Genomic DNA, 22,688 nt, shown 5'->3' with positions numbered 1-22,688 from the left:
AAAAAAGCTATCTCTCTTGGGCGTTAGAACAATGGAGAAAAATGTAGCTTTTATACCAATTGTTAGGATCGAGTCGGCATTAGGGGGATGAATTAGTACTTATGAAAAAATATCACGTATCGGAAAGATGAGTTTAACTTGAAAGCGTGTTCGTAAGCATAGCGAAAGTAGTAAGCAAGTAAATCAGTTTGCAATATGAGAATGAAAAGCATAATAGAAATACAAACCGTGTACACCAGATTTATAATTGTCTAGTCGTCGTGACTTACGTCCACTCCCAATTCCTTTTCACTCAAGGCTACCGACTTTCACTATTGATCTTCTTTCCAATGGGCTAAGATCAACTACCCTTATTCTCTTTCTCCTTTTCACAGATGTAGGAAAGAACCTTTACACCTCTTTTTTACAAGTGTTCCCTCACACACCTCCCTTAAGACTATCATTAAGCTCTTAGAGGAGAGATTCTATACTTAAAAGTGTTCCCTCACACACCTAGTCTAGCGATACCATCGCTTGATATATTCTTGAAGACTATGTGTAAATGGTACCACCGCCTAGTCTGGGCAGTATCACCGCCTAGTCTGGGCAGTATCACCCCCAGACCCTGCTATAGGACATTGAATGAGCCAAATAATAGGCCCAATTTAGCCCTGATTCAGGCCCAATTGGCCCTAATTGAGTTCATATTGTTTCACAATTAGACCTAACTAACTCAATCTAGACACATACGATTACAAGCATGAATCCTATATTGTCCAACATGTGACTTAGTGCTTATGAAAAAATTACATCAATTCGAAAATATCGTTCGATAAAGCTCATATCGGAAAGATGAGTTTTACTTGAAAGTGCGTTCGTAAGCGTAGTGAAAGTAGTAAGTAAGTAAATCAGTTTGCAATATGAGAATGAAAAGTAGAATAAAAATGCAAATCGAGGACACCAGATTTATAGTGATTCGGTCGTTGTGACCTACGTCCACTCTCGATTCCTCTTCACTCAAGGCCATCGACTTTCACTATCGATCTTCTTTCCAATGGGCTAAGATCAACTACCCTTACACTCTTTCTCTTTTTCACAGGTTCAGGAGATGACCTTTACACCTCTCTTTTGCAAGTGTTCCCTCACACACCTCTCTTAAGACTATCACTAAGCTCTTAGAGAGAGACCCTATACTTAAAAGAGTTTATAATCTTGGAATCACAGAGTTTTTGCTCTATTTTCATGTATTTTCTAAGCGAGAATTTATGAGGTATTTATAGACCTCAAATGACTTCAAAACTTTAAGCCAAAATTCAAATCCTCGGGTTTTTGGGGTACTAGCTGTACCACCGCTTGCTAGTCTGACACTAAGCGGTACTGTTGAATCTCGTATTTTGATGATGAAACTACTTGATATATGTTTATGATTTAATCTGCGTTTTGAGTGACGCAGGATGCTTCGATCAGGATGAGATAATTAAAGCAGGAAAATCATGTTGTGCCGGAGGAACATGTCAGAAGATTGGACGTCGGGCCGGTGGATCGGTCGACATATCGATAGAAGGCTTCGGGTCGTGGACTCGGGCATCGGGCCAAGAAGAGCGGGTATTGTGCCAAGGATATCGGAGTTGCGGAGTCAACTGGCCGATTGGGCAATAGGCTGCAGGAAAGGACGATGCGCCGAAGAATCGGACGAAGCGTCGAGGGACCAATGACATGCCGGACAACTTGGTTAATTGCTTAGGATTAATTGTCTCGATCGAAGTTTTTGTTTTGAGTGTGTAGGATTAACTACGATGGAAGAAAGACATGTAGCAGGAGTTGCGCCGGAGTCATGACAATGATCACGTTGGGAGTTCAAGAATTCGACGGAAATTCGGACAGTCGTCGGAGGTTCTGCGGGAACAAATCCGAGAAGTCCAGAAGCTTGCCAAAGGAGCTCGTTGGAACTTGCCAAGTGGATCGTCGCATGTCCAGGAGTTTGCCGGAAGTCCGCAGGAGGATCACCGAGGGTTCGTCGGATGATCGACAGAAGTTCGCCGGAAACTCGCCGGAAGAAGCGATTGACGCACCGGAGCAAGCTGTAGAATTTGTCTTAGGAAATAATCATAGTTAGCACATTGATTAAGTTAGAAATGGGAGGTGATCCCATTAGCTTAATCTTGGGGCAATTGGGCCCCTGAAGAACTCAAATTGGGCCGAATGGATCAACCCATTCGGACCCAGGTTGCTGTGGGAGGTGCAACCGCCCAGGCCAGGAGGTAGCACCGCCCAGGCTATGACTCCCAACGAGACTGGCAGGTGCAACCACCCTAGCCAAGAGGTGGCACCGCCCCGGGCTCAGTCTCCGAGCGAGACTGGGTGGTGCAACCTCTTTTGTCAAGAGGTAGCACCGCTAGAGCTCAAGTTTCGAGCTCTGCCAGGCGATGCAACCTCTCCAGTCAGGCGGTGCAACCGCCTGAGCGTGGTCTTCGAGCTCTGGCAGAGAGGTGCAACCGCCCCTGGCAGAGGTGGCACCGCCCAGAGGCTCAGTCTTCGAGCTCTGCCAGGCGGTGCAACCGCCCTAGTCAGGAGGTGCAACCGCCTGATCCCGGAATTTCGGGAATTGACAATTTTGAGCTCCAAATTTGAACTGGGTTAGGGCCTATAAATACCCCACCCATTCAGCACAGAAAACACAGAACACACACTCGAAATCTTGTTGTCTTTCTGTGGTTCTTAGAGCTCAAAACTGCTAGTTCTCCTCTTTCTGTTCTTCAAAGTTTGAGTTGTAAAGAGAGGAGAGAAAACTTCTGTAAGGGTTGTCTCCTAAGCCCGTCAAAAGGAGTGAATCTGTAAGAGGGTGGTTGGCCTTCGCCTATTGAAGGAAGGCCTCTAGTTGACGTCGGTAACCTCGTCGGTGGAGGAAGCCAAAAGTGGAGTAGGTCAAGATTGACCGAACCACTCTAAATCTCGGTTTGCATTTCCTTTGAGCATTTTACCTTCACTGTAAACTTCTCAATAGCTTACTGCCCTTTGCGATTTTATGAACGAGTTTCAAGGTTCAGACGTAAATCTGCGTTTAGACGTAAATATACGTTTAGATGTAAATCTATGTTTAGACGTAAATCTGCTTTTTCGTATGATCATCATATTGCAGATTGCGTTTACGTTTTGAGCTTTACCATAACTGCACACTGCCTTTATACTCCTGCTTAAACTGCGACTTATCTAATCAAGTGATTTACGAATCAACATTTAGACGTAAATCTGTTTCTTCGTACGAACGCCGGATTTCAGTTTGCACCGATATTCTGGTTTTCATCATAGCTGCAAACTACCTGCATAGTTTGACTTTAACCTTGCTTAGTATCAACTTTCATACAGAAGTTGTTTTTATCGTTCGAACGCAGCTTTCGATTTTAATCGCAGAAAGTTTTCCGCTGTACTAATTCACCCCCCCTCTTAGTGCTCTCGATCCTAACAATTGGTATCAGAGCCCGGTTTTTCTCATTTCGGATTTACACCCGAGAGAAATGGCTCTTCATGGCTTTCAAGAGGGCTTTTCGATTTTTCGTCCACCGTTGTTTAACGGATTGAACTACACTTATTGGAAAACTCGAATGAGAGTTTTCTTGATTTCTTTGAATTTGGATTTATGGAATATCGTTGAAAACGGCTTTCATCTTCACTCTAAACCGATGAACGAATGGTCGGATTTAGAGAAGAAGCATTTTTCTTTAAACGCAAAGGCTATGAATGCCTTATTTTGCGCTTTGGACAAAAATGAGTTCAATCGGGTTTCTTTGTGCGAAACGACTTTCGATATTTGGCGCACTCTTGAAATCACGCATGAGGGAACTAGTAGAGTCAAAGACTCGAAAGTTAATATTTTACTGCATGATTTCGAGCTTTTTCAAATGAAGCCAAGCGAAACCATTGGTGACATGTACACCCGTTTTACGGATGTCGTCAATGGTTTAAGAGCTCTTGGCAAATGTTTTTCGAATTTTGAACTTGTGAACAAGATTTTGCGTTCTCTTTCTAAGAAGTGGGATTCAAAAGTAATGGCTTTACAAGAAACAAAAGATTTAAATATTTTTTCACTTGAAGAACTAATTGGTTCATTGATCACATATGAAATGACGTGCAATGCACGTGAAGAACTTGAGAACCACCTTCCAAAGAACAGGAAGGATTTGAGACATAGAACATTTAAAGACCACTCGAGCATAAGCTCAAGTGATGGTGAACTTAAACAACAAATGAAACAAAAATTAAAAAGTAAAAAGAACGGAACTACTTGCTTTGAACGCAAGAAGAAGAACAAAAATTGGGATGAATCAAGCTCCTCCGAAGACGAGGAGAAAATCAACAAAGGCGAGGTGGCAAACTACGCCTTTACGCCTTTCGACGCTGAGGTAATCAAAATGCCTTTAATTTACTTCGAAATTACATGATGCGTTTCAAGATGCATATTTCTTTTTCTTTAAATTTTCTTGAAAATTATATTTTTAATAATTTAATAATGAAAATGCAAAAATATGATCATGCTTGTAATTTTGAAAATGATAATGAAAATTGCATATCTTATGTTAATGCAAGATAGAAATCTAATGATTGTACACCTAGTGAGATTAATCTTATTTATGTGCTTGAGAAGTAAGAATGTATATTTTGATGATTTTCATATTGCTTTTCAATAACGATACATGGCTTTTGTCTGGAAGGCTTGATATTTTTCATTGTCTTTGTTTGTTAAATATGATGTATGGTTTTGACATAAGAATAAAGATTTGAGCATGCTATTATAAAGTCAATCATATAAATTAAAACTAAAGAAGTTTTAGGCATTTATAAGAATCATTCAAAATTATGTTCAATGAAACCTTGCTTAATGTTGCAATGAAAATATTAAAGTTTTGATACTATGATTTGACGATTTTATGCATGAGATTTTAAAGTTATACATGATGATTTTTGTGATTGATAGTTTTATGATGAAATTCATTTTACGATCCTAAACGTTGATGCATGTTTTCATTTGACATAAATGAAAAGGCATGCTAACATGAAATCGATCACATAAGATGAAACACTTAAAAAAGGGGAGAAATATATGAATTGATGCTATAAACACTATGCTATGATTATCCCATGCTTGCATCATCAAGAGATATATGAATTGATATGATTGTCATATTTGCAATGCTTATATGAATTGATGCTATGATTGCCAAATTTGCATTACGCCATGTTTGCATCATGCGTTAAGACATCAAGAACTTGTATCGTAATTTTACGCATTGATATCTTACCATGTGATGAAATGCTACAATTGATGAACACTTGAAATGTAATCCTCTATCTTATTGATTTTTCAATAAATCTATGCTTGTCATATATGAATTTATTGAATGTAATTTTAAGGATGATTTCAGATTTGACAAATGCTTGATTCGTATTTACGACATAAGATACACTTTAAATATGAATCATGCTTCAATCAGATTAAATGCTTCAATCATTTTCTATCTCTAGAGTTCTCGATTTTGATGAAATACAAGTGATAAATTCATTTATGATATCTTGTAAATCACTTGAATTATGAATGAGTTGTTTATGATGTGTTAAAAGAATCACTTAAAAAGAAAATGCTTTTCCCATCTTATCGAGATTAATGATTTCATGATATTGTGTGAATCTCGAAATTGACTTTGATGAGATCGTAATAACGTTATTCATGTTATGAATCTTAAAAATGATAATATGCTTCATGTGATAATATGAATACATGAAACACTTATGATATTCCGTGTATTCATAAAATATTTATCTCATCATCCAATAACTCTTCTTGATATTCCTTATGAGATGAAATGAAATAATGCATGAAATACAAATGAGGAGTTAATGATCATGCATAATAAGATGTAATGAATTCTGACATTTAGATACCATCGTTTGAATATCTATGATCATGTTGCCAAAATGATATATCATGAATGCTTGAATATCATGTTTGATATGCTCATGATGATGATTGATTTTTCGGTATCATGCATAAAAAAAAATGAAATGTAATGTTAATGAATTTGTGCATTGAAACTATAATGATGCACAAATAAGAATGATTACTTACCTTTGTCATGATTTAGAAATTGATGTAAAGGGTTTTTCCCTTCTTTTTGACAATGACAAAGGGGGAGATAGATTGCTAGCACAATTCAAGAAAAAAGACAAAAATTACAAAAGAGAAGAAATTGCTATCTTGAACATCACCGATAATTGCTAGCTTGAAATGTCAAGAAAATGCAAAAACTTATTTATTTACTTGCACATATAAAGAGAAGATGCAAATGTAACACTTGCCAAATTGTTTGCTTGCCTCATGTAAAACATTATCTCTTGCTAGTTTGGCATTTTGCTAGCTTGCACTTTGCAAAGAAAGCAAAAATGATACTTCTCAAAAGAGAAGAAAGAGCTTGTTATCTTGAACATCACAAGCTTGCCAAACAAAAATTTGCAAAAGTGCTATCTTGCCTATCTCAAGAAGCAAAACTTGCATATCGTAAAAATTTGCTAGCTTACAACTTGCATATTTCAAGAAGCAAGAGTTGCCTTCTTGAACATCTCTAAATTGCTAGCTTGCAAGTTCTAAAATGTTGCAACATTGCTAGCTTGCATAAAAGTGCTATCTTGTATCCTGTAAAACTTGCATATCTAAAACTTGATAGCTTGAATGTTCTAAGCATGATGTAACATTTGCTAAATTTTCTGGCTTCAAAACTGCATGATGATAAAACTTGATATTATGTTTTTCATGCAATGAGTTGAACCAATATCATAAACACTTGATTGTGGTACTTCTCCTTTTTGTTGATGACAAAGGGGGAGAAGTATGTTGATGACATGACATGTTATGCATAAGTTCATAATGACGTGTTGCAAGTATTCATGATGAATATTGCAATGACTTGAATTCAGTTTGAATTCAAGATTCTGTCAATATGGCATATTGATAGGGGGAGTTTGTTTAAACTCCGTCATCATCAAAAAGGGAGAGATTGTTGAATCTCGTATTTTGATGATGAAACTACTTGATATATGTTTATGATTTAATCTGCGTTTTGAGTGACGCAGGATGCTTCGATCAGGATGAGATAATTAAAGCAGGAAAATCATGTTGTGCCGGAGGAACATGTCAGAAGATTGGACGTCGGGCCGGTGGATCGGTCGACGTATCGACAGAAGGCTTCGGGTCGTGGACTCGGGCATCGGGCCAAGAAGAGCGAGTATTGTGCCAAGGATATCGGAGTTGCGGAGTCAACTGGCCGATTGGGCAATAGGCTACAGGAAAGGACGATGCGCCGAAGAATCGGACGAAGCGTCGAGGGACCAATGACATGCCGGACAACTTGGTTAATTGCTTAGGATTAATTGTCTCGATCGAAGTTTTTGTTTTGAGTGTGCAGGATTAACTACGATGGAAGAAAGACATGCAGCAGGAGTTGTGCCGGAGTCATGACAATGATCACGTTGGGAGTTCAAGAGCTCGACGGAAGTTCGGACAGTCGTCGGAGGTTCTGCGGGAACAAATCCGAAAAGTCCAGAAGCTTGCCAAAGGAGCTCGTCGGAACTTGCCAAGTGGATCGTCGCATGTCCAGGAGTTTGCCGGAAGTCCGCAGGAGGATCACCGAGGGTTCGTCGGATGATCGACGGAAGTTCGCCGGAAACTCGCCGGAAGAAGCGATTGACGCACCGGAGCAAGCTGCAGAATTTGTCTTAGGAAATAATCGTAGTTAGCACATTGATTAAGTTAGAAATGGGAGGTGATCCCATTAGCTTAATCTTGGGGCAATTGGGCCCCTGAAGAACTCAAATTGGGCCGAATGGATCAACCCATTCGGACCCAGGTTGCTGTGGGAGGTGCAACCGCCCAGGCCAGGAGGTAGCACCGCCCAGGCTATGACTCCCAACGAGACTGGGAGGTGCAACCGCCCCAGCCAAGAGGTGGCACCGCCCCGGGCTCAGTCTCCGAGTGAGACTGGGCGGTGCAACCTCTTCTGTCAAGAGGTAGCACCGCTAGAGCTCAAGTTTCGAGCTCTGCCAAGCGGTGCAACCTCTCCAGTCAGGCGGTGCAACCGCCTAAGCTCGGTCTTCGAGCTCTGGCAGAGAGGTGCAACCGCCCCTGACAGAGGTGGCACCGCCTAGAGGCTCAGTCTTCGAGCTCTGCCAGGCAGTGTAATCGCCCCAGTCAGGAGGTGCAACCGCCTGATCCCGGAATTCCGGGAATTGACAGTTTTGAGCTCTAAATTTGAACTGGGTTAGGGCCTATAAATACCCCACCCATTCAGCACAGAAAACACAGAACACACACTCGAAATCTTGCTATCTTTCTGTGGTTCTTAGTGCTCAAAACTGCTAGTTCTCCTCTTTCTGTTCTTCAAAGTTTGAGTTGTGAAGAGAGGAGAGAAAACTCCTGTAAGGGTTGTCTCCTAAGCCCGTCAAAAGGAGTGAATCTGTAAGAGGGTGGTTGGCCTTCGCCTATTGAAGGAAGGCCTCTAGTTGACGTCGGTAACCTCGTCGGTGGAGGAAGCCAAAAGTGGAGTAGGTCAAGATTGACCGAACCACTCTAAATCTCGGTTTGCATTTCCTTTGAGCATTTTACCTTCACTGCAAACTTCTCAATAGCTTACTGCCCTCTGCGATTTTACGAACGAGTTTCAAGGTTCAGACGTAAATCTACGTTTAGACGTAAATCTGCGTTTAGATGTAAATCTGCTTTTTCGTATGATCATCATATTGCAGATTGCGTTTACATTTTGAGCTTTACCATAACTGCACACTGCCTTTATACTCCTGCTTAAACTGCGTCTTATCTAATCAAGTGATTTACGAATCAACATTTAGACGTAAATTTGTTTCTTCGTACGAACGCCGGATTTCAGTTTGCGCCGATATTCTGGTTTTCATCATAGCTGCAAACTGCCTGCATAGTTTGACTTTAACCTTGCTTAGTATCAACTTTCATACAGAAGTTATTTTTATCGTTCGAACGCAGCTTTCGATTTTAATCGCAGAAAGTTTTCCGCTGCACTAATTCACCCCCCCCCCCTCTTAGTGCTCTCGATCCTAACAGGTACCACCGCTTAACACACTGACATTGGGTGATACCATCGCTTAATATAGTTTGGGAGACCGTGTTTGGCCGGTACCACTGCCCAATCTAGCAATACCATCGTTTGATATAGTCTTGAAGACTATGTCTGGGCAATACCACCACCAAACCCTACTACAGGACACTGAATGGGCCAAATAATAAGCCCAATTCAGCTCTAATTCAGGCCCAATTGGCCCCTAATTGAGTTGACATTGTTTTATCCTAAAACTAACTCAATTAGACCTAACTAACTTGATCTAGACACACATGATTACAAACACGAATTCTATGTTGTCCGACATATTATTGGTTCATTCGGTGCTTCATCCGATCCTTTTGGCGCATCAACCTCTCTTACGACGTATTACCTAATTGGCATGTTGACCTCTGTAATATCTGATCTCCTTGGCGTAATGTCCGATCCTTTTGGCCTGATACCCAAACTTATGGCACAAAGCCTTCTACCAATACGTCGACCGATCCTCCGGCTCAACATCCAATCTTCTGGCATTTTTCACTCTAGCCCAACGTTTGATTCCTCATGCTTTAATCGATTTACCTTTTCTAATCAAATTTAATCATACGTCACTCAAAACGCATATTAGATCATAAACTCATCAATTGATTTCATCGTCAAAATCCAAGATTCAACATCATTTTGTTTCGTCAGTTAATAGGTTCCGAATTGGCCCCCCTTCCCACTATGTTATTATTGACAACATAAGTAAATATAAAGGTTGTATCCTATTCCAAATATGCATGTAGGATGAGAATAAAAGTAGGAATAGTATATTACAATATACGTCGGAGTTCCACCTTAGCAAAGGAGAGGAGCACACAAAGGGCACATAAGGTCACCTCTCGATATTGGAATCAATTAGCTGGTATAGAATACAAAAGATCCAAAGGGATCGATCCCCTAAGCTTTCGCCTCTCGATATTAGAATCATTCGATAATAGCACTGACCCAAAGAAGCATATGGCTGCTTTTTATGCTTAAATGACCCTCTATAGCATGACAAATGCCCTAATGTGCTAGTCCTTCCCAACGATACTTTAAGGTGCTACATGAAAATGACAAGCCCACCTTTGCTTAGCTCACCAAGGAGGTTGAACAATATTTTTTCAAGAGCTACAAGCCCAAGCAAACCATGACAGCCTTACTCGCGATTAGGTAGAGGGAGCAAGAGTCTCTAGGAACCTTTGTCTCTAAATTCACTACTAAGGCTAAAGGGATTATTGATATAGATCTCTCGATCCTTATCAAGCTTTCATGTTTGGTCTAAGGTCGTTTCTAATTCTTGAACTAATGGGATATTCAGATGTTGATTTTATAAATTACTTGAAGTTCATTTCAAGATTTATATTCATATTAGATGAAGAGATAATTTCTTGAAAAAATATAAAGTAATTGCTTATTGAATAATCGGCAATGGAAACTGAATTTATGATATGCTTTGATACCACAAATCAATTTTTATGGTTATGAAATTTTATCTCATAACTTGGTATGATTGATACATTTGTTAGACCTAAAGATATTATGTGATAATACTATAATATTTTTTTTTCTGACAAGTACACTAGTGGTTCCAAGCACATCGAGATAAAATACTTGATGGTTAGAAAAATAGTTTAGAAACAATAAGTGTCAATTGATAGCCTAAGCATCACTTAGATGATTGCTAATCCATTTACTAAAGCTTTATACTATAAAGTATTTAAAGAAAATATTCTTAGAACGAGGCTTCTAAGCAAGTCATAAAAGATATAGTGTTGATATTTTTTTAATTAAAATTATTTATTTCTATTATTCTGTTTATATTTATGTTTGTACATATTATAGTTGAGTGTGATAATAAGATTATCTTAATAAGATAAATTATAAGAGTCATTATGGATTATATTAGGAAAGATTAATAATATTATAGTATAAAGTATGGAGTATGACATTGATGACATATAACTATTATGATTTACATTACTAGTTAGACTATAGCATTATTGTACCTATTAGATTTATTGATTTGTTTTAAAATTCATGACAACGTATAAAATATTTTTAAAAATGTTTAGAATCTAATTAGATAAAGTTACTTTAAATAAAATTTTATTTTATTTATTTTGATTAATTTTTTTTAAATCTTATTGGGTCAAGTGGAAGAATATTAGATCATGTGATTATATCTAATTATGTAAGATATATTATAGATCTGATTAGATTTCTATGATATTTATTAACCAATAGAAAGAAAATTTTTATTGTAAGATTTCTTATGATATAACCTTGATACGAGGGACTTTCCTAATTACCATTCTAAATCCTTTATTCTTATCTATAAAGGACAGAACCTCTTGGGTACAATATAATCAGTTATTAAGATTACAAATCTATTCTCAATCTTTTTTAAGTCTAATCTATCACTCATAGTAGTCCTACGAAGAATAGGAAGAGATAAGAAAGTGAATTAGTTTTCTTTTTAAATCAGATATCATTATCGTTATGACTTTTAGATCAGATCATGATGTTTTTATAGATCATGTAAAGAGTTTCTGAATGATATCGAAAGATATACATCCTAAATCTAATTTATCGTTATTTAATTTTAATTTTTGATATTAATTTTTTTATAATAATAATACAATATCAGGTTTTATGCTTCTATCACAAACTTTTAATTACTATGTATATATCTTTTGTAAGTATTATTTTAATAATATTTTGGAGGATGAATCTTAATATATTGATATACTATTTTTTTCTATCACTCGTAGTAGTCCTACGAAGAATAGGAAGAGATAAGAAAGTGAATCTAGTTTTCTTTTTAAATCAGATATCATTATCGTTATGACTTTTAGATCGGATCATGATGTTTTTATAGATCATGTAAAGAGTTTCTGAATGATATCGAAAGATATACATCCTAAATCTAATTTATCGTTATTTGATTTTAATTTTTGATATTAATTTTTTTATAATAATAATACAATATCAGGTTTTATGCTTCTATCACAAACTTTTAATTACTAAAGAATTATTTTTATGTTCAAACACTAATCATTCGGATAAAAAAAAATAGTATATCAATATATTAAGATTCATCCTCCAAAATATTATTAAAATAATACTTACAAAAGATATATACATATATATTGAAACATAAAAGTAAAATTAAAAATAACTGGTTGAATTAGTCATGCCATACCTCCAACCAGAGATGGAGATGGTTCACAAACACACTCATTTAAGACAAAGTACCACAAAACAAGTAGTTGTGAAGAGCGCACACACACTCATTCAACTCCTGTCATCTCATCTCCTTCTTCAGCAACTATTATGGACATTGGGTGGACGCTGCTGTCTTCTTTATTCTTAGTTTTCAACAGAAGTATATGATCCAAGGCCTGCCTCCAAAAGGATTTATCTCTTAATGGTAATTGAAATCCTTAAAATCAAAGAATATTATGTACCACATGTTTGCATTATGTAAGGTTTATATATATATATATATAATTAATTAATTTGCCTCTACTATGCCTATACGATTTGGGCTCCGTTCATACAGTACCATAGTTCACTTAAATAGTAATTTTCTCCTAATCAGAATAACATGCAGGAATCCTCATCCTCGGCCAGGAGGAGCCACCTGGCGACAAATGAGCGGCGCGCTGTAACCCAACGCCAGATGCGCCAGCTAATCGCCACCCAGGCAAGTCGCCGTTTTCCTAACCCCCAAACCACCGAAACAGCCACCAACCCGCGTTTCCCAAACCCCCGGTCCCACTCGCTCACCGTCGGTCCTCCCTCCTCTTCGCGGGTGCGATTCTCGTGTCACGACTCACCGCTGCAGTGTCCCGTGACCACGGTCCGAAGTGAGAGCCCGAGCCCCGATGGCTATATTCCCATCGGACGGCCAGAAATCGAGATTCTGCCTCTTATCACCGTCCTCTCCTCCGTTGGCCGCACGCTCTCCGACACGGTTTCACCGCACGGGCCCGATGTCCGCGGTGCTGGGGCGTGCATACCGACACCCCACGCTGCACCAGCCTCACACCGGATCATCATCACCACGTGGCGCCATTCTGGCCCTCCGATCAGCGGCGCACGAGTTGGGACTCCCTGGTCCCGTGTGCCGTCGCCCCACCGGAATATTCTATACCAGCGCAAGAAGTCAAAGTCGCTCTCTTCGAAACGATTAAGACACGCGAAAGAGACCAAAGCAGCAGCAGCTGAAGCCGCCTTCCGCGACCACGAAACACACAACTCGCCCTATCGGAGCGGAGACCGTGGAACCCTATCGCTTCCCCATGGACGGATCTGGAGGAGGAGCGGCGGCGGAGGGGGAGCTGGAGGCGGCGGAGAAGCTGATCATGCGGTGGGACTCGACCGCGTCTTCCGCCGCGGACGAGCGGATGATTTTCGACGGCGCGGACCGTTCCGACGCCGAGAGGTACCTCCGCGCCGTCGATGAGCTCCGACGCTCCATCAAGGACCCGGTCATCGTCGGAAGCCCCCGGAGATCGTCCTCCTCCTCGTCGCACTCCTCCTCGGAGAACGCGATCCAAATCGCCATGGCGCGGCTGGAGGACGAGTTCCGCAACCTGCTGCTAACCCGGGCCAACGAGGTCGAGGTCGACGCGCTCGTCGATCTGAGCTCGCTCTCGTTGAATAGCTCGGCTTCCATGGACGGGTACGGCGATCTGTCTGACGCCGAGGGCGGCGGCGGCGGAGACGGTGGTGGAGAGGGAGAGGCCTTTTCGTCAGATTCGGTGGGGGCGAGCAGCAGCATACGGCGGAGCAGCATACGGTCGACGAGGAGCATCCGGGAGATCGATCTGCTGCCGGCTGACGCGGTCGATGACCTCCGGAGCATCGCGGAGCGGATGATCGCCGCCGGGTACGGCCGGGAGTGCGTCCAGGTGTACGCCGGCGCCCGGAAGGCGGCGGTGGACGTGTGCTTCCGGAATCTCGGCGTGGAGAAGCTCAGCATCGGTGAGGTCCAGCGTCTCGAGTGGGACGCCCTTGAGGCCAAGATACGGCGCTGGATTCGCGCCGCCCGGGTCTGTGTCCGGATCATCTTCGCCAGCGAACGCCGCCTCTGCGAGCACATCTTTGAGGGCCTTGGCATCGCCGATGACGCCCCTTTCATTGAGACTGTCAAGGGCGCGTCCATCCAGTTCTTTGGATTCGCCGAGGCCATCAGCATCGGTCGCCGGTCACCGGAGAAGCTCTTCAAGATCCTCGACCTCCACGACACCATCTCTGACCTCCTCCCGGACATCGCCGTCGTGTTCCTATCCAAGTCTGCCGAGTCCATCTACACCCAGGCCACTGAGATCCTCTCCCGGCTCGCGGAGGCCGTCCGTGGCATCCTCTCCGAGTTTGAGAACGCAGTATTTCGAGATCCACCCAAGACACCGGTGCCTGGCGGCACAATCCATCCCCTTACTCGCTACGTGATGAACTACATCAGCCTCATCTCAGATTACAAGCCGACGCTCATCGAGCTCATAGTTACAAGGCCATCTGCGAGCTCCCGGTTCTCTGGTGATGATCTCGCAGCTGCTGGTGCTGCGGTGCCAGAGCTTGATTTCCCGGTGTCCGAGAACCAGACTCCCCTCGCCGCCCACCTGATCTGGATCATAGTTGTTCTTGAGCACAATCTCGAGAACAAGGCGAACCTTTACAAGGATAATGCCCTCTCCCACCTATTCTTAATGAACAACGTCCACTATATCGTCCACAAGGTGAAGGACTCACCTGAGCTCCGGGAAATGATTGGTGATGACTACTTAAGAAAGCTCACCGGGAAATTCCGGCTGTCTGCGACGAGCTACCAGAGGGCCACGTGGATGAGAATCCTTCACTGCTTGAGAGATGAGGGGATTCATGTTAGTGGAAGCTTCTCATCAGGCGTCTCTAAGTCCACTTTGCGGGAGAGGTTCAAAGCTTTCAATGCTGCTTTCGATGAGGCTCATAAAACCCAAGCGACTTGGTATGTGCCAGACACCCAGCTGAGAGAGGAGTTGAGGATTTCAATCTCGGAGAAGTTGTTGCCAGCATACCGGTCTTTTCTTGGCCGGTTCCGGCTACATATAGAGAATGGGAGACACCCCGAGATGTACATTAAGTACTCGGTTGAGGACCTTGAGATTTCTCTGTCTGATTTTTTCGAAGGGTGTGCTCCTTCTCTACACAACAGAAGAAGGTCTCATTAAAATCACATGATGCTTTCAGGACAGGAGACTGATGATTGTGTAAGCTGATATTCTTTAAATTCTTAAAAGAGGGAAGCAATAAGGAGACAAGTTTTAGCAGCACTGATCTTTGGATTATTCAAGAACTTAGTGTTATTGATGGAGAGTTCAGAGACCCCACATAATATCTGTATCTGATATGAAGATCTTGTTGGAGGACTCAAATAACCCATGGTTATAGTTTCCCTCTGTAAGCAAATTTGTTTCTTTTTTTTTCACGGGTATCTGTTAAGCATGTTCATAAAGTGTCTACTATTAGTGTCCTTTGGAGAACTATTATCATAACTTTTTTGGGCCTATGATTTTTTTCTTCTCATTTTTGCTGGTTGTGGGTGCTTATTTTGATGTGTCATATGATGTCATTTTTTAGGTAATATAAATTGTATTACAATTCCATTTCGCAGAGATTGCCAGCTATTTGTTCTCCCTCTTTTGATTTTAAATCCCTCTTAAGATATTATTGCAAATGAATGAAAACAATAATTGTCAACTGGAGAATACTAGCTGGGCAGCATGCACTCGTACTCTTTTGGAATTCAATCACACTCCAATGACATTGAGAACATGTTGTAGTTTGACATGTGTGATCTTGATGTTGAATATATATGTATATATATGTATATATATATATATATATATATATGTATATGTATGTATATATATATATATGTATGTATATGTATGTATATGTATATATATATATATATATATATGTATGTATATGTATATATATGTATGTATATGTATATATATGTATGTATATGTATATATATGTATGTATATGTATATATATGTATATATATATGTATATATATTCAAAGGGTAAGTGGCGAAGGATGGATTCGAACCTAGGATCTTATGATATATTGTCAAAGTCTTTATCAGTTAGGCTGGCCGACACCTTATTAAGTGTGTCAGTTGAGATTTCGAACCCTCAACCTTTGGTAAGAGGGCCTGGTACAAACTTTTTTATATTTTGGGCTGTGGCATGCCAGCTCTTTTGGTCTGAAGAGAACATATCAGTTTGCTGCAACCATACCCTGATTAACATGCAGGTGAGAATATCTTATCCATATTTGTAGGCTCATGCTTATCTCACTTGGGCATAGTTCATAGCATGCCATTGATTTTCTAGCATCAGCTAATAAAATATGGATTGGTTTCTAAACATGATTTGTTAGGTTGCTCTTTCTTTGCTAAATTGTCAGTGAACTCCATCCTTGTTCATCTAAGACATCCACCTGGATACATTGTACAGTCTGCTAAATTGTCAGTGAACTCAATCCTTGTTCATCTGAGAAAGACATCCACCTGGATACATTGTACAGTCTCATAGGTCCACATAACATGCTACACAAGTTCCTGCCTAGGGTAAAAGAAAAAAAAAGATGCATTGACCAGGGGTTCTATAATTGCTCGTACAAAACAGCTCATAATTGTAGAAATCTGCTTGCACCAATAAAGTATGAATGGTCTGCTTTTATTTTTCATAGGTGAAATTGTTTCTTGCCTTCTCCATACAACCTTAGTGAGATACTTTAGGAAATCAGGGAAATAAAAAAGCCTAATTAAATTTAACATAGGAAACTGATTGCTGATTGGTAAAACTTTGGCATCATAAAATTCTCTTATGAAGTGTGGAAAGATTCTAGGATTAAAGAACTTTTACTTATTGCCATAAAATTAACAATGAATTCTTAATGTTGTATGTATTATTGACCTTATTTAAGTAAAATTCCTCCAAAGTTTATATGTTACTCTATTGCACATCATACTTTTTATGATGTATTTAGGAAGCAATAATGGCTGTTAGGACTTGCATTCCATCAGACAGCTTGGTTTCAATGGCTACCATACCAGTGGATTAATGCAGCATTTCAGAGGGAATTACAAGCTAATGCTTCTTATTATCTAAAAACATATTTGTCTGGTGAGGATTGTCAGACCTGAACACCACCAGTGGTCCAAACTTGACATAAGCTTGTGACGAGCAGAAAATCTCCAACTACTTGAGTCAACTACATGGATTTTTTCTTTCATGTGATCTGGTTAAACACCTAAATCTTAATATTGTTTTGGAATATGGGTTATGACTAATGGATCATTTGCAAATCTATGTAATAGTAAGTATTTCAAGGCAAATTTACTGTTCATATTCTTTAGTGGTCGGCCTTCTTGGAAAGAGAATGGAGGCAGGGAAATGACAAGGGTCAAATAATATAATGAAGAAAAGTTGTCTCCCATTTACTTTGTGTGCACCCACGTATTTGTTGTTGTAATATAATTATGTCTTGTTTATTGGTGTTCTTGAATGATCAGATTATTTGACCCTTTAATTTGGTTTATATGGATTATTTGTTTGCTCATAAGTAATGATATGCATAATTTTGCCATAAGTAATGTTATGCATACTTTCATTCTTTGCAATCTTAAACCTTCTATCAAAAGATTTCTTCACTTGTTGATCTACCTTTTGTATATGTATGTAGGGTAAAATGCAGGGAAATTCTTTGAACTTTGACTTCTTTTTTTTTTGCAGAGGGCCACCTCTATGACCCTACTGGTCTTGAAACTTTCAATAAATGCCCTATTTGCTGCAACTGTCTACTCCCATCATTAAATGCTGATATGGCATCATGTTGCTACTGTGGTTGACATCAAAGGATAAAAAGTCATTATTAGAAGAGTAATGAATGGTCATAGTTCATGGATTAGTTGGTGATGATGTGGCAGCCATGTGCTTCCCACACAATCCATATGTGGTAGTAGTTGATGCCTTGATGGCCCCACCGAAGGTTGAAATATCAATTTTGTGGGCCATAAGTGCTTATGTGATGATGCATCGGAGCTACACCACTACCAGATCAGTGCCAGCTTATCAATGAATCCCAGTGACACTTTGTTGAGTGGATGACATATAAGTGAGACACATGATGGTGAATTGGTGTAGTAGCCCATGTGGCTTCTCGTGTGGCATATGGTGTCAGTGGCCTCACAAAAGATAGAAAATAATATTTTCCCTACCAAGTAGTCTCCACTTGGGTGACAGAGGTGCCATGTCTCTATCACATAGATTACATGTGTCCCTAAGTTGGTCCTGATGTTTAGCACATGTGGCACTCTAAATGGAGCATACATGGCTCTTGGTGGCCCAGCAAGCGTTGAAAATGCAAGTTTTTGTATCAAGTGGCATCCACTAGAATGACACATAGGTGTGTCTTAGCTATTGTAGCAGTATTTGCCCCATGTCAACACAATATACCGGGGATCTTCAACAACCAACAAGGCAACAATTGCACACATCAGTCTGACTATCAACTGTTACTGGGTCAAATAATTGCAATAAACGGAACACCTATTGCAAGATTTAGTGCCTACAGGATTAAGTTCAAGTAAAAAGGTCCTCTTTGTAAGAAGTTCACAGTTAAAGGGTTGTCCAGTATACTCTATTTATAGGTGTATGTATATATCTACATATAGAGGAGTTAAAGTTACTCCTCCAGACCATTGAAAAGACTGAAAATCCCTCTGGAAAGAAGGTGAATCAAACGTAATAGCATTTTGATCTTTTTTAGAATATTTATTGATAATGATGTATATGCATATGTATATATAGTGATTCAAAGAGTAAAAGAAACTTGAGAAGAAAGGGTGGGCACATAGCATAAAACTTCTTTCACTTATCACCCTGACCTCATCTTTAAGGACATGGATGTATTTGGAAAAAGAATTGAATGAAAAATGCAGAAAAAATGCACGGTTTTATACCTTGATTGCAGAATCTTTTCCTCAGATTGATTATTAGGCTGAAGGGCTTGTAGAAAACTAGAGTTACTACCAGTACCATGGTACCAGCAAGCTGTTAATTTGCAGGCAATGAATGCTGGGCCAAGACAACAATTTATTTACTCTTTGCATCTTCTACAATCATGTGCAGCCCATTAGTGAAATGGCAATATGATTGTTGAAGATAATTTAGTTAGTCTGCTAACAAGGAGCTTAAGCTAGAGGGAACATATCTTAAATTTTGTTCATCACAATGTATCATAATAGAGAAGAAACCTAGTTAAGTGCAAGGACTAATATCAGTTAAAACTGTAAAGTTTGTTGTTGCATTTATGCCACATTCACTAAGCCAAACTCTAACTTTATGTTCTTGTTTTGTTTAGGATTGGAGTCATCATCTGAATCCTTTTTTTTCACTGGCTTGGATTTTATCATTAAAATACCTAATGTCTCTTACACATTATTTATGTTTGAATGAGCTGAATCTGTATGCAATTTATGATTTCACATTTCACTAAGCTAAACTCTAACTTTATGTTCTTTGTTTTGTTAAGGATTGGAGTCATCATCTGAATCCTTTTTGCCCACTGGCTTGGATGTTATCATTAAAATAGCTAATGTCTCTTATACATTATTTATGTTTAATGAGCTGAATTGGTTCATAATTTATGATTTCAGCTTCAGCAAAATTCTACACAGCCCTCTTTACCTTTATTTGTACCATTTTAAGACCAAGATTCCTTGCATTTATGAATCTTTCTGATTAATTTGCATCTTAAATTCATCTCGGTTGGAAATGAGATTGGGCTGTCATTTTTTCAACTGTAGATAAATCTCATGGTCTTTTTTGGTTCAAAATAGATGCTGCTTTTCATTTAGTAATTCTGATAAGTCTTTTTTAATCAGGATGCCCCATGTAGTAAAGTAGAGGATGCCCCAAGCTTTATTCTTGCGTCAACAGAGATCAGCTATTGTCTTTGTACACGAAATCACCAGTAAAGGCCTTGCCAATGCTGTAAATGTATCTCTAGCATTAATTTCCCTTTATATTTTAACTGAGAGAGTAACTTTCTACATTTTTTGTGTTTTGTTATTTATCAGAAACACGATGTTAGGCATTGAAAAGCTATTGCTGGATTGATGTGGCCATTGGCTTCATTAACTTCTGTACATTCTGTAGTGTTCTCTTATGGTTGTTCCTTTACTACCTATTAGGATAGATAAACATAAATCAGGTTTTCTTTGTCTTTCGGTTTTCCTTTCTCTTTCCCCTGTATCATGTTCACATGATGCACTGTCCAGATTTTACACGGCCTACACAATAATTCCTATCAGTATGACACTGCTTTCATCTTTTTCTGAATTATCTACTAATTTATCTGCAGTTCTTGATCTTGAGTGTTTAATGACATCCATTTATAGGAGTCCATAGTAAGCATACAAGAAGACATTTCTACTGATGCAATTTGTTTCTAGTAACAGCCAAAGAAGATTAATTTATAGCTTCAAAATTTCATAACCAAGTTTGATATATCCTTGGTAATACAGACTGGTCTATTATGAAATATGTGACTACAATTTTAATCAAGGTTCTAAATTTCATATGGAACCGCCCATATCGGGCGGTATGTATCGGTCTGTCAGCAAATCGGTACCCGGACCATCTGCTACCGGGCGGAATGCTTGATATAGCCTTGTATCGGGCATCAACGTTATTGCCTGAAACAGGTCGGTAACGATCGATTTCGACTATGACCGCCCACTACCGAGCGGTATCAGCTTAGCTGCGGCGAGGGAAGAAGAAGCATCGAGGGAGAAGGAAGAAGAAAGAGAGAGTGTTCGAAGAAGAGGGAGAATCAGGAGAGCCTCGATGCGTCTCGATCCGACGTCGCCCTCCCTCGACGATCCCGATCTAGGAGGTAATGGCCAAGCGGTGGCTAGAGCAGCGGAAGAGGTGGTCTCCTTCATTGCCTCGTCTGCGATTTTACGGCTTCTTCGTTGTGTTGTCACGGACTTAGCTGGTTTTTCCTAAGTCGTGTGGCACCCTTGCGTGTCCGTCCGCAAAGGTCAGCCTCCCCGAAACCTCCCATGGTCCCTTAGGACCTACAAAAGAGAAAACGGGTTAGAGAAAGCGCCTCACTCGGGATCCACAAGCAAACATTTCCGAAAACACTTCATAACCAATGCAAATTACAAACACTTTACAAGCTCTGAATGGTTGCACAACAAAGGGTCAAAATGGTCCACTACAGACCGAATTATCTCACAAGTGTCCACATGACACAACCTTTATTTACAAGCCTAAAACGACCACCAGACCCAACTAAAATAGTGCTGTTATGCCTTCGACCGTCCCTCTACATACTGTGTAAAGCATGAACAAACCAAGAGACACAGACATACATAAGCATTACATCAAACATCCTGTTTAGAATTTTGTCCGTGACATTCTCCCCCACTTATTCAATCGACGTCCTTGTCGAAGCCTTTGTCGACACTGCAACTCCTCGCTTTTGCTAAGTCTTCAATCTTTTGCTCCAGCTGCAATGCACCTCTTGGCTCCTAGCTGCTCTCTGTTGCTGTTGTTGAGTAGTCGAACTTTTGATCCGCCACGTTGCTTCAACTCGCTAATGACTCTGATTCTAGTGTGGGGTTGGCTGAGTTGTGTTGGTCCCTGTTGGTTCCTACGGATCATTTAGATGAAGGAAAAGACCATCCTTACTATGTGCCAGTCTCTCAAATGCCTCATGCTGCTTGAACTAGGTGGATGCTTGTTGGAGCTTTAACGAGCATCGCCTCGTAAACTTCTGAAGTTTTGGGTCATTCCTCCACAAAATTTTCCCATCGACTCTTCTTTCATTTAGTTGTCACTTCAAAGTATATTCGCATCACTTCCGCTTTCGATTGGCATTCTGTTGGGAAATGAAGCGGATAATCTACTCTCAGTAGCTCTGATCACCATTGGTGAGGATTTGACAACTATTGTCTTTCATTATCTTCGAAGGGTGTTTGAACCTGTGCAGAGCTCCTCTGCTGGATAGATAAGAGAATTGGGGTACTCGGTTTCGCCCATTCTCTTAAGAGTTGAGAAGGCAATGGTTACTTGACTTCGCCCGCTTCCTCAAGGGTTGTACTCCATGCATCGAGCTGGTTACTGACCTTCGTCTGCTCTTTGCTCACACTTCTGAAGCACTCGAAGTGTTTGCACTCCTTGCATTGAGTTAGCTACTGTGATTCACCTTCTCAATGCCATCGAACTTTTGGAATGCAAGAAGTTTTCGCCCCACCTTGGAGTAAGTCTCTAATAGTTTTGGTCGCCTCTGGGAATGTACCGTCTTTTCCATTAACTCTGTCGCCTACTCCACATAGTAGCAAAGGTACAGTACCGTGTACTGCCTGCTTCGTTCCTTGGTCGTGCACTCTTGCACGACCTGAAGTCTTTCACTTTCGGCTATCTTGATGAGAAGCTCGTTGACACCGGTTTTACGAAGTTCCTTAGCCTCTGCCCTTCAGTCTTGTCTCG

The 22,688-nt window shown here is 40.2% G+C and overlaps 1 protein-coding gene across 1 annotated transcript; it reads left to right on the top strand.

Annotated features, from left to right (window-relative positions):
• Positions 1 to 13,338: 13,338 nt before the first annotated feature.
• Positions 13,339 to 20,335, top strand: LOC135651564 (exocyst complex component EXO70A1-like). Its single transcript, XM_065171741.1, has 2 exons — positions 13,339 to 15,569; positions 20,072 to 20,335. Exon 1 carries the CDS (start codon positions 13,430 to 13,432, stop codon positions 15,338 to 15,340), a length of 1,911 nt encoding a protein of 636 aa, XP_065027813.1. The 5' UTR covers positions 13,339 to 13,429; the 3' UTR covers positions 15,341 to 15,569; positions 20,072 to 20,335.
• The last annotated feature ends 2,353 nt before the right edge of the window (positions 20,336 to 22,688 follow it).

Source organism: Musa acuminata, chromosome BXJ3-10, assembly GCF_036884655.1.
Source record: "Musa acuminata AAA Group cultivar baxijiao chromosome BXJ3-10, Cavendish_Baxijiao_AAA, whole genome shotgun sequence".
Lineage (NCBI taxonomy): Eukaryota > Viridiplantae > Streptophyta > Magnoliopsida > Zingiberales > Musaceae > Musa > Musa acuminata.
This window is presented reverse-complemented; position numbering and strand designations above follow the sequence as displayed.

Excerpts from the sequence above, each read along its gene's own strand:
- LOC135651564 (XM_065171741.1), top strand. The coding sequence starts at position 13,430 with ATGGACGGATCTGGAGGAGGAGCGGCGGCGGAGGGGGAGCTGGAGGCG.